The 13,033-nt window shown below is 44.4% G+C and overlaps 2 protein-coding genes across 3 annotated transcripts; one reads left to right on the top strand and one right to left on the bottom strand.

Moving 5' to 3' along the window:
• The first annotated feature begins 268 nt into the window (after positions 1-268).
• Positions 269-7,029, top strand: LOC115134053 (adenosine deaminase 2-A-like). Its single transcript, XM_029667622.2, has 10 exons — positions 269-416; positions 1,334-1,683; positions 2,029-2,248; positions 4,027-4,237; positions 4,426-4,553; positions 4,733-4,823; positions 4,994-5,102; positions 5,345-5,502; positions 5,860-6,062; positions 6,197-7,029. Exons 2-10 carry the CDS (start codon positions 1,380-1,382, stop codon positions 6,285-6,287), a joined length of 1,515 nt encoding a protein of 504 aa, XP_029523482.1. The 5' UTR covers positions 269-416; positions 1,334-1,379; the 3' UTR covers positions 6,288-7,029.
• On the bottom strand, positions 6,867-12,875 carry LOC115134054 (RIB43A-like with coiled-coils protein 2). Of its 2 annotated transcripts, none has more exons than XM_029667623.2 (7): positions 12,581-12,875; positions 9,068-9,149; positions 8,614-8,925; positions 8,408-8,526; positions 7,989-8,213; positions 7,678-7,844; positions 6,867-7,228 (listed from the first exon to the last, which is right to left on the bottom strand). In XM_029667623.2, the coding sequence occupies exons 1-7, from the start codon at positions 12,695-12,697 to the stop codon at positions 7,150-7,152; spliced, it is 1,101 nt and encodes a 366-aa protein (XP_029523483.1). In that variant the 5' UTR covers positions 12,698-12,875; the 3' UTR covers positions 6,867-7,149. The 2 variants fall into 2 exon arrangements, with proteins under 2 accessions (XP_029523483.1, XP_029523484.1); XM_029667624.2 differs by having other exon boundaries at positions 8,614-8,848; positions 12,581-12,670.
• Positions 12,876-13,033: the final 158 nt, after the last annotated feature.

Genomic DNA, 13,033 nt, shown 5'->3' with positions numbered 1-13,033 from the left:
CCCCCTATCCATCTTTAGTGCAACCGGATTACGGATCAATTGAGCCAGGATCACCAAGATATCCTGGCTTAATCCCTTATCCTAGTTTTGTGCAACAGGCCCCAGGTCCTGCACTTCTTCCATCCCAAGTAAACCACTGGGGGATATGACGTGTACCACTGTTTTAGGAAGTGAGTAATGCTGCGTTCACGTAATACTCGGAAATGTCAGACTTGCTAACTGGTCCTGCGTACATTTTGTTAGCAAGTCGGACATTTTCGAGTTTGCTATTTCCGATTAATACATGAACGCGGCATTACACTTCCAGGCTACAGAACTGATTTTGTTGTTGTTGTTGTAACAGTTGTTGTTATCGTATAAAGCAGTATAGGAGTACACATTCATCACTTCACTTTCACGGACAGGTTTGTTCAGTGGTGAGATACTCGTTCTAATAACAATTAATGTTCATAACACATAGCAAAACATGTATGCTATTATCAATGTATCCAGCGTTCAGTGTGAACGTGCAGCTGTTACTTTGTTACACTTTAGAATTGCAGGCTTGAGGCACACCACACCACTTTAACGTTTACCAAATGTTACATTGTTAGATACATTGTTAGATACATTGTTGTTACATTGTTGTTACATTGTAGATACATTGAAATCGCCAACTCGTCAAACGTTCGCGTAGCCCTTTAAACTGAACAACATAATTAGGCGACCAGCTGAAGCAGGCAATATGTCAGGTTTATAAAAAGTCTGTATTCGTTTAAATATCTTGATCATAACTTTAAACTAACAAAAACACTATTAGGCATCAAACGTATTCACAGCAAGTAAACTACATAATCCGTGAATCACAAAGCGAGTTTGTTGACACCGACAGCTGGTGGTGGTGCTACTCTCTTTGTCCACGTCCACCATGGTGCATTAAACTAGTTTACAGATAAATACTGCAATTGCGGACAAAACTATATCAAATAAATTAATTGTGCATTTATGTATAAAATTCAGATCTAAATGCAACCTGTTAGTATGACATCCTGAAGATCCTATCCGCTAAATATACATATTAAATCATATTCATAGAAAATATGGGAAATATCTCTTATGGGAAATAGACCTCTTAAGGTATTGTCTGAACTGGATATTTTTTGTTTGTTTCAAGAGAAACTACATTTCTGAGGAAGCAAGCATAAGAAAGTAATAATGAGGAAGTGGAAAGACCATTGATTTATGTCCTATGTTCTGTAAACAGGTGCAGTAGGCTTACACTAAACACCAAGCTCTGTTGAACCTATTTTCCCACTAGATGAGTTTGTCTTATCACGTTTCTTTCTCCCTCAAGCCTATCTATTCAGTGTTGACCAACATTGATTAGCCACACCTTCCCCATGTTGCACTGGCCAGAGAGCCACCAGGTGGCTATGGTGTCAGTCCTGCTGTGCTGGTTGACCCTGTGCTGGTGCAGCCCTGACCCTAGGCTCAGAGAGTCTCTGATGCACCAGGAGGCCTCCCGGCAGACAGGGGGCAGACTGCTGCTGACAGAGGCAGAGCTGCGGCTCAGTGCACAGCTGCACAAACTGAAGGAGCAGGAGATGAAGAGCTCGGACTTCCCTCCTGCCTTGCACTTCTTCAAGGCAAAGCCACTCATCCAGCGCAGCCTCATCTACAGCCTACTGCAGAGGATGCCCAAAGGTACACCGGATCCCAAATGAACCCGTACCCCTGTCCCCTTTGCATTTGTGATAAACTGAGAGGATACTTGTAAGCAAATATGGTACATATATAATGTATATAATGTACTTCATTGTAAGCCACACAGCATTAGAGGCTGCTGAGGGGATAATGACTCATAATAATGGCCGGAACGGAGCAAATGTAATGGCATCAAACACCTGGAAACCATGTTTTTGATGTATTTGATACCATTCCACTGATTCCACTCCAGTCATTACCACAAGCCTGTTCTGCCCAATAAAGGTGCCACCAACCTCCTGTGTCACACAGGTTACGAACATCTCCTCCTCTGATCTGTTTTAGGAGCAGCACTTCATGTCCATGACTTCTCCATGGTGGGAGTGGAGTGGCTGGTAAGGAATGTGACATACCGGCCACATTGCTACATGTGCATTACAGAGGACCAGTCAGTTCGATTACTCTTCTCCTCTGGTCAGCCCAAACCAAAACCTCAGTGCTCTTCTTGGATGCTGCTGGAGACCCTGAGGGCCAAAACAGGCAATACCACTGACCTTGACAATAGGTAGGAAGTAGGAACATATGTCATTATATACAGTGCATTCGGAAAGTATTCAGACCCCTTGACCTTTTCCACATTTTGATAGGTTACAGCCTTATTCTAAAATGTGATTTTTTTCACACACAATACCCCATAATGACAAAGCAAAAACAGGTTACGTTTTGTTGTTGTTGCTAATTTATACAAATAAAATAAATATTAAATGTACATAATTATTCAGACCCTTTACTCAGTACTGTGTTAAAGCACCTTTGGCAGCGATTACAGCCTCGAGTCTTCTTGGGGATGACGCTACAAGCTTGGCACACCTTTACTTGGGGAGTTTCTCCCATTATTCTCTGCAGATCCTCTCAAGCTCTGTCAGGTTGGATGGGGAGTGTTGCTGCACAGCTATTTTCAGGTCTCCAAAGATGTTAGATCGGGTTCAAGTCCGGGCTCTGGCCACTCAAGGACATTCAGAGACTTGTCCTGAAGCCACTCCTGCTTTTTCTTGGCTGTGTGCTTAGGGTTGTTGTCCTGTTGGAAGGTGAACCCCAGTCTGAAGTCCTGTTTTCTTCAAGGATCTCTGTACTTTGCTCCGTTCATCTTTCCCTCGATCCCGACAAGTCTCCTAGTCCCTGCCGCTGAAAAACATCCCCACAGGATGATGCTGCCACCACCATGCTTCACCGTAGGTAGGTGCCAGATTTTCTCCAGACGTGACACTTTGCATTCAGGCCAAAGAGTTTAATATTGGTTTCATCAGACCAGAGAATATTGTTTCTCATGATCTGAGAATCTTTAGGTTCCTTTTGGCAAACTCCAAGCGGGCTGTCATGTGCCTTTTACTGAGGAGTGGCCTCCGTCTGGCCACTGTAGCATAAAGGCCTGATTGGTGGAGTGCTGCAGAGATGGTTGTCCTTCTGGAAGGTTCTCCCATCTCCACAGAGGAACTATAGAGCTCTGTTAGAGTGACCATCGGGTTCTTGGTCACCTCCCTGACCAAGGCCCTTCTACCCCGATTACTCAGTTTGGCCGGGTGGCCAGCTCTAGGAAGAGTCTTGGTGGTTCCAAACTTCTCCCATTTAAGAATGATGGAGGCCACTGTTTTCTTGGGGCCTTCAATGCTGCAGAAATGTACCCTTCCTCAGATCTGTGCCTCGATACAATCCCTTCTCGGCATTCTACGGACAATTCCTTCGACCTCATGACTTGGTTTTCACTCTGACATGCACTGTCAACTGTGGGACCTTATATAGACAGTTGTGTGCCTTTTTAAAATCATGTCAAACCAATTGAATTTACCACAGGTGGACTCCAGTCAAGTTGTAGAAACATCTCAAGGATGATTAATGAAAACAGGATGCACCTGAGTTCAATTTCGAGTCTCATTGCAAAGGGTCTGAATACTTATGTAAATAAGGTATTTCTGTTTTCTATTTTTAATCATTTGTGCAAAAAATTCAACAAATCTGTTTTCACTTGGTTATGATGGGGTATTGTGTGTAGATTACTGAGGATTTTATTTTATTTTATCCATTTTAGAGTAAGCCTGTAGAATAAGGCTGTAGTAACAAAATGTGGAAAAAGTGAAGGGGTCTGAATACTTTCCGAAGGCAATGTATGTCATTCACTATGTCAAATGACACGTGTATGTCAATAAATGTCATTATATATTATGTCATTTATATGTCATGGTCATACATCACACAAGTATCTCCCTGGGGGAATACAGACAAAATTAGATTTTCTATTTGACTCATCTCTTTCAAATTGTATGCACTCTCCAACAACCTGTGCAGCCTCATCCGCAACCTCACACTTTTCACTGAGGACCCAGAGGCTGCCTATCCCAGCCAAGATGTCGTTTGGAAAAGGTTTGAGCAGGCGTTCACTTCGGCTTGGGGACTAGTCACCTACGCTCCTGTGTTCAAGGACTATTACTATGAGGGCCTGAGGCAGTTCTACATGGATAGTATCATGTATCTGGAGCTGAGGGCTTTGCTTCCAGAGGTAAACAACATATACAGATACTTGTTTGTTCCAACCGTGTGATATGAGTTCAGTTGTGTGATTAAGTTGTTAAGATTATTCCATACACAATAGTTTGAGTTGACCAGTCATTTTCAAGGTGTAACCAGGATGTATTGTCTATACATAAGAGGTTGTATAATTCTTACATGTTTGTTACTGATACACAGACATACGAGCTGGATGGGAGCACACATGACAGTGCCTGGGGCCTCAAGACCTATCAGGACGTGACCAGGCAGTTTGTGTCAGAGCACCCAGACTTCCTGGGAGCTCGTGTCATCTTCACTGTGCACAGGTGACTATGCAGGAGATGCACATGATCAGTGTAAAGATGGAATTAGAATTATGGGCCCTCTAAGAGTTTTACAAGGATTAGTTTATTTAAAAACTATACAGAATTAAAAGAATGAGAAAAACAAAACACGTCATATTAATGTTGAGATTGAATGTACTTTGGGAATCTGTTTGTCTAAGGCAGCTGAATGCGTCAATGGCATGGAAGGCAGTGGAGGAGGCTATGAACCTACAGAAAGTCTTTCCAGAGATCATGGCTGGATTTGACCTAGTAGGTAGATCCTTAGTCACAAGACTCCTTAAAACTGTCTAATTTCTCTCAGGAAATTACCTAAAGTTGATATGGACTTGATTTATTTATTACTAGATAGGTTTATTAAAAAATAGGTATAGGCTGTGCAGGGTGATGTTGACATGTCTGATGTTCTCGTCTGGTACTAGGTGGGTCGGGAAGATAGTGGAAGACCCCTCTGGTACTTCAAGGAGGCCTTGTCTCTGCCAGGCGAGAGAGGAGTCAACCTTCCATTCTTCTTCCATGCAGGAGAGACTGGTGAGCACATGAACCCTTCCACCTTATCTGAAGTGTTCATATTTAGTCTATAATCATGGAATGGGCCTATGATTTCTTAATCTTGCCCTGGTTAGGGGCCCGGATAGCACTAACTTTGATGGAATGAGACTTTATAGCCAATACTCCCTATTTTGTGTTGTTGAGAATGAAGTTTGTACAGTACAGATAAGAGTTTACTACAATCTACATTGATGGCATCATTGATTGACTGTCATTTGCAGATGAAGAGGGCACTGATGTGGATGGGAACCTACTGGATGCTTTACTATTCAACACGTCTCGCATCGGCCATGGCTTTGCCCTGCTGCGCCACCCCGTGGCCAAGGCCCTCTCTAGGAGGAAAGGGGTGGCTGTAGAGGTGTGCCCCATCTCCAACCAGGTAGGGCATTATCGCTGTCACCACACTCACATGTTGATGAATGATTAAGACAGCTGCCCATCCACAGATCGAGGTAGATTGTATCTTCATTGAAACTCTTCATTTGGGGCTCCCGAGTGGCGCAGAGGTCTAAGGCACTGCATCTCAGTGCTAGAGGCATCACTACAGACCCTGGCTCAATTCCAGGTTGTATGACAACTGGCAGTGATTGGGAGTCCCATAGGGCGGCGCACAATTGGCCCAGCGTCTTCCTAGTTAGGGTTTGGTCGGGGTAGGCAGTCATTGTAAACAAGAATTTGTTCTTAACTGACTTGCAGAGTTAAAGGTAAAATATAATAATTTAAACATTTTCTCCAGGTACTGAAACTGGTCTCAGACCTGCGGAATCACCCAGCTGCTGTTCTGATGTCAGAGGGCCATCCCCTGGTGATCAGTTCAGACGACCCTGCCATGTTTGGAGCTTCTGGCCTCTCCTATGATTTTTACGAGGCGTTTGTGGGTTTAGGTGGAATGAACTCTCACATAGGAACTCTCAAGGAACTGGCCATGAACTCCATCAGGTGAGGCCAAGTTAGCAGGTCCAGGCACCGTACAATATTGGTGGAATAACCTGGACTAGCTTAGCTACTTGCAACCGTTTATGCCATTGTATGGTAGGGTAAGGATTCTGACTTTCAATGTTTTTATGTTCCAGGTACAGCTCTCTGTCGCCACAGCTGAAGGAGAAAGCATTGGATTTGTGGCAGAGAAAATGGGACAAGTTTGTCTCAGAGAACTCACAATAGAGTCCTGCTGGAACAGAGGAGTGGTCATTCGGACGCTAACTGTGACAGTGGGATCACCCCAGTCTGTGAGCCTGTTGCTTGTGCCCCATAGGAAGGGAATGATATTTGGAAATGTTGTTCAAAATTCAGACAAGGGAAAGGATGTAGGTGTTATTGAAACATCATCTTTGGTATTTTTCTTTGCCTACGATGCTGTAGACAGTTTGGCAAATTAGGGTTGAGAAGGAAAAAGAGAACAAGTTCATATTGCCCTCACGTGGATAGGGTGTGTATAACACTCCTGTAAGAAATCAATCAGGAGACCACACTGCTGTCACCTCCTACAAAATGGAGGCCCCTGACAGAAGTTGAGTTTACTAGTCAAGGAGTCATGAAGGAAGCTGTTTTTTTTACACAAAGGCATTTGATCATTATTATTTCAGTTGCAGAGAATTGTATTTGCACTGTAATTGTGAATTCAAGGAGACTCTACATGGTAATAGAGCACAGTGAGAAAAAGCTTACACCGAATGAACTGACCAGCTAGTCTTTTAATAGCATTTTATACTGGTAATGTGATTTTAATGGAGAACATGTGCATTTGTTTTGTACAGATTTTTATTAATTATACGGACACATTGTGACAAATGCATGCAGAACAGTAGGCAATGCCTTATTCATAGACACACTTTTCTATGAAGACGTTTTTGATTGTATTTTTTTAGTTGTGAAATAGTTTTGAATTAAGGGAAGGAAAACATCAGATTTGTTCGTTTTTGTTACAAATCATTTATCTACATTTTCACTTTTTAATACAAGAAACATTTCTCCATAATAGTCAAAAAATGCATGACATAGTAAAAAAGTAAGGCCCTGTCATCCTTTATCGACTGCTGGTGTTGAACTGGGAGAAGTAACTGTCATCTGGGATGTTAGTGTACACCTTCTCCAAATACTTTGTCCTGAAAAGAGAAGAATGCATTGGTCTAGAACTGATATCAAGAACAAAACTGTAGGCATTTGATATGTCGTCTATGCAAGGCTATGGGCAGGTCAACAAGCTCTAGGGCTGGATTCAATCCGTATCGCGGAATATCACGGTAAATATTGCATATGTCTGCTCAATCGCAAATTACCTTTACATTTGAACGATAACGCGGATCTTCCGCAAAATGGATTGAATTGAGCTCCTAGTTGATCATTTGTGTGTCCATTAACTGTGCTAATCTTGTTGATCAGTTTCTTCTGAACAATTGAATTATTTCTGAGCACAGAAGTGTTAAAGAAAATATTTTCAAAAGAATGTGACAAACAATAATGCTGTATGGTAATGAAGTACAACATCAAACAAAGCGAAAGGTATACAGCTGCGTCCATGTGTCTAAACCTTAACATATGGAAAGTGTCTTACTGTTCATGGTGGGCCTCAGCCAGCTGTGCGTTGGTGTTATCCTGGGTGCGACGGAGCTGCTTGTTGATGCGGGCCTGCTGTCTCTCCATTAGTAGGGCGGTTCGAGCCGAGGCCACACGGAACCGGTCCTGCTGGAGCTCCTCTTGCTGCTGCTCCGCCTGAATTCTCTGCAGAACCAAACATGAAGAGAAGGTTAACACTATATATGGGTGTTGCGATCTACTCTCGCTTTTGGTCCTCTTTCAGAAGATAGAGAGTGCAACATACTGCAATGAAAACATCTCTGCTCAAGGTAAACAATGTAGATGTACCCTCTTCTCATCTATCTGTTGCTGCTGGCAGTTGATGTGCTGCAGCTGCTGGTCTGCGAGACCCTTGTAGCTGTCGGGACTGAGGTGGGGCAGACCCAGCACACTGATGCCCTGCTCCTGGCTCTCACTCAGCAGCTCCCCCTGCAGCTGGTTCAGGATGTCTGTCCTGTTGTCCTCCTCCTGCTGCTGCCACTCCTTCCACCGCTTCTCTGCATTCTCTGCTGCCTGGGAACAGACAGACAAAATATCACACAGTTGACATGTTGACAGAATTACATTCTGTTCCCCCATATACAAATCACAGGAATCACACCACACATGGTTAGATTCAGTGCCAGATAGTACTATCAATCTTAATAACTTACCTTTGCCAGTGTGACAACCACACCTGGTTAAGCACCAGGTAAAATATGACTCACCTTTGTCAAATTGAAATTCTTTGTAGCGAGGGCTACGGTTCTCCTCCTCTCCTCCTCAATTGTTTGGAGCTGGAGAGCTTTGTTGTCCAGGTCCACTCTGTCCTGGTCATACTGCTGCTCTGCAAGGGTGAGGAAGGGACAGAGATTGTTTTGAGAGGAGGCAGTGAGTGTATCAGTGTCTAACATCAGGACAGGTTGTAGCCTACCTTCCTGTCTCTGCTGGTGTCGCGCTGTGGCCAACTCATGCTGCTGCTGGAAGGACCACTCTCTGAGCTGCTCCTGCTGCTTCTTCAGCCTCCCCTGGCTGTCTGGGTCCTCACCCACCAGCCCCGGCAGCATCTGGATCTCCTCCTGACCTCTAATTTTGTCTGGGTTGCTCAAGTCATACTCTCGTCGACTCCACCGCGGCTGGAAGTTCAATCGGAAGTCCTCTATGGCTCCCTGCAGCAGACGTTCATCCTTAAGTTGGCATTGATCAAGTAGACAAGCGGCCTTGTCGTTGCGCACTGCATCTGCAGCTAGAGGGCATGCATTCCAGAGACATATGACACTAGCTAACAGCTAACATCAATAAAACCTTAGTTGCATTGAAGCTTACTGTATGTATGGAAGCTTATATAGAGCTGTCAGGACTCCCATTCTGTATTTTATTGCACTTACCATATGCTTTAAGTGACTCTGCCTCTGCCTGTTCTTTTTTCTTTCTTTCATTCACTTGGGAATCAAGAGCCTCTTTATCTATCTGTGAGGAACAGAAAAGTGTGACAAACATGTCTTCACAACTGAATTAACGTGAGTGTTGTGATGTCACAGCCGGTTACAGTTGCAATACAGATTATCCATTATATTGACCAGATACTCAAGTGGTCGCTGTAACAATGAAAATAAGTCTTCAAAAATGGAAGGCAGTCGGGAGGATCAGGTGGTGCCAATCTAGCCAATGAGAGGGCAGATACGTGTGTGAACAACAGGAACAACTGATATAGACTTTGTCACTATATTTAGCGAGTATGCACACCCCTCTCGCGACACATTTTTTAAAAAGCGACTAGCGTCAAATCTAGTGACTTTTCCTGGTGTTATTGGAGACTCTGACGTGAAAGCACGTATCGTTCTCAATGAGCAGCGGGTGCTACCGTGGGTCCTAACCCCGTCCCAAAGCACTCACAGGCGGTCCAGTCCTCACGCAGCAGTCCCTCCCAGCTGCAGTCAGAGCAGGAGATGTTCACCCCACAGCATCCAGACTGCAAATGAATCGCGCATGCGGGAAGCCGCCGCTGGCTGATTCCACCCTGGCTTACATTCAGGGCAGGATGTAAATGTAAAAAACTCAACAAAAAAACACTAAGTAACTCCGTCTGATTGTCTCTTTTGGGTCACTTTTGCCGGTCCCAAGCCCAGATAAGAGGGTTGGAATTGTGACATTTAAAAAATAAGATTCGACAGAAGTTCATTTGTAGTTCTAAACATATTTAAGGTGTTTACTCACTTTCTCTTCCACAACGTTATTCCTCTCTCCTACAGAGTCCATCACAATTACATGCACAAAGATTGGAAAGCAGCTGCGGTCATCCCCCTCTTCAAAGGGGGGGGGCACCCTTGACGCAAACTACTACAAATCTATATCTACCCTGCCTTTCTAAGGTCTTCAAAAGCCAAGTTACCAAACAGATCACCGACCATTTCAAATCCACCGTACCTTCTCCGCTATGCAATCTGGTTTCAGAGCTGGTCATGGGTGCACCTCAGCCACGCCCAAGGTCCTAAACGATATCTTAACCTACCCTGCCTTTCTAAGGTCTTCAAAAGCCAAGTTACCAAACAGATCACCGACCATTTCAAATCCACCGTACCTTCTCCGCTATGCAATCTGGTTTCAGAGCTGGTCATGGGTGCACCTCAGCCACGCTCAAGGTCCTAAACGATATCTTAACCGCCATCGATAAGAAACAATACTGTGCAGCCATATTCATTGACCTGGCCAAGGCTTTCGACTCTGTCAATCCCCACATCCTCAACAGCCTTGGTTTCTCAAATGATTGCCTCGCCTGGTTCACCAACTACTTCTCTGATAGAGTTAGTTCAGTGTGTCAAATGTGAGGGCCTGTTGTCCGGGCCTCTGGCAGTCTCTATGGGGGTGCCACAGGGTTCAATTCTTGGGCCGACTCTCTTCTCTGTATACATCAATGATGTCGCTCTTGCTGCTGGTGAGTCTTTGATCCACCTCTACGCAGATGACACCATTCTGTATACCTCTGGCCCTTCTTTGGACACTGTGTTAACAACCCTCCAGACGAGCTTCAATGCCATACAACTCTCCTTCCATGGCCTTCAACTGCTCTTAAATACAAGTAAAACTAAATGCATGCTCTTCAACCGATCGCTGCCTGCACCTGCCCGCCCGTCCGTCCAGTATCACTACTCTGGACGGTTCTGACTTAGAATATGTGGACAACTACAAATACCTTGGTGTCTGATTAGACTGTAAACTCTCCTTCCAGGCTCACAGAAAACATCTCCAATCCAAAGTTAAATCTAGAATTGGCTTCCTATTTCGCAACAAAGCATCCTTCACCAATGCTGCCAAACATACCCTCGTAAAACTGACCATCTTACCGATCCTCGACGATGTCATTTTCAAAATAGCCTCCAACACCTTACTCAACAAAAGGGATGCAGTCTATCACAGTGCTATCCGTTTTGTCACCAAAACCCCATATACTACCCACCACTGCAACCTGTACGCTCTCGTTGACTGGCCCTCGCTTCATACTCGTCGCCAAACCCACTGGCTCCAGGTCATCTACAAGACCCTGCTAGGTAAAGTCCCCCCTTATCTCAGTTCGCTGGTCACCATAGCTGCATCCACCCGTAGCACGCGTTCCAGCAGGTATATCTCACTTGTCACCCCCACAAAGCCAATTCCTCCTTTGGCTGCCTCTCCTTCCAGTTCTCTGCTGCCAATGACTGGAACAAACTACAAAAATCTCAAACTGGAAACACTTATCTCCCTCACTAGCTTTAAGCAGCTCACAGCACCTGTACATAGCCCCTCTATAAATAGCCCAAACAACTACCTCTTCCCCTACTGTATTTATTTAGCTCCTTTACCTCTCTAGTGGTGTGGGGCTGTGCTTTGGCAAAGTGGGTGGGGTTATATCCTTCCTGTTTGGCCCTGTCCGGGGGTGTCCTCGGATGGGGCCACAGTGTCTCCTGACCCCTCCTGTCTCAGCCTCCAGTATTTATGCTGCAGTAGTTTGTGTCGGGGGGCTAGGGTCAGTTTGTTATATCTGGAGTACTTCTCCTGTCCTATTCGGTGTCCTGTGTGAATTTAAGTGTGCTCTCTCTAATTCTCTCTTTCTTTCTCTCTCTTGGAGGACCTGAAGCCCTAGGACCATGCCTCAGGACTAACTGACATGATGACTCCTTGCTGTCCCCAGTCCACCTGGCTGTGCTGCTGCTCCAGTTTCAACTGTTCTGCCTGTGATTATTATTATTTGACCATGCTGGTCATTTATGAACATTTGAACATCTTGGCCATGTTCTGTTATAATCTCCACCCGGCACAGGCAGAAGAGGACTGGCCACCCCACATAGCCTGGTTCCTCTCTAGGTTTCTTCCTAGGTTCTAGGGAGTTTTTCCTCTCTAGGTTTCTTCCTAGGTTCTAGGGAGTTTTTCCTAGCCACCGTGCTTCTACACCTGCATTGCTTGCTGTTTGGGGTTTTAGGCTGAGTTTCTGTACAGCACTTTGAGATATCAGCTGATGTACGAAGGGCTATATAAATTGATTTGATTTGCACCCCAGTATTTCTACTTTGCACACTCATCTGTCAAATCTACCATTCCAGTGTTTTAATTGCTATATTGTATTTACTTCGCCACCATGGCCTATTTATTGCATTTACCTCCCTTATCTCACCTCATTTGCTCACATTGTATATAGATTTATTTTTCTACTGTATTATTGACTGTTTGTTTTACTCCATGTGTAACTCTGTTGTTATTTGTCGAACTGCTTTGCTTTATCTTGGCCAGGTCGCAGTTGTAAATGATAACTTGTTCTCAACTTTCCTACCTGCAAATAAGCCATTACATTTTTTGTTGACCAAATTCGACACTCATATGACCATACAAAAACTAAACGTCAATTGCTGGAGAAGACAGAAACTTACCCCAATCGTTCTAACTTTAGCATTGAAAATCCTATCTTGACGTTGCATCTCTCGATTACGCCTCCTCTCCAAACTAGCCGCAGCAATGCTGTCCGAAAGTAATTCAGCATTGTACATGTTCCAATCTTCCCTTAGTTTCGCTGTGGTGAGAATCAAATGACCAGGGCTAGACTGCACTCTGCAAACATATCCGTTGCTAAGCTACCCTGCTAAGATACCTCTCCCACTTGGTTGTGAACAGCAGCGTAGGTATCCGAATGTCGGGTAGCTTAGCAACGGATATGTTTGCAGAGTGCAGTCTAGCCCTGGTCATTTGATTCTCACCACAGCGAGACCAGTTGAATGCATTCATGTGCATTGAACTCGTTGAAGAAATCCGATTGGCTAATGGCCAACAAGCTGTGTCGGTCTACCATGAACTAAACGTGCAGCCATCATGCTTGTGAACAAAAT

Source organism: Oncorhynchus nerka, linkage group LG9a (genome assembly GCF_034236695.1).
Source record: "Oncorhynchus nerka isolate Pitt River linkage group LG9a, Oner_Uvic_2.0, whole genome shotgun sequence".
Classification (NCBI taxonomy): domain Eukaryota; kingdom Metazoa; phylum Chordata; class Actinopteri; order Salmoniformes; family Salmonidae; genus Oncorhynchus; species Oncorhynchus nerka.
The sequence above is the reverse complement of the archived record's forward strand: the minus strand, read 5'-3'. Positions and strand labels throughout refer to the sequence as shown.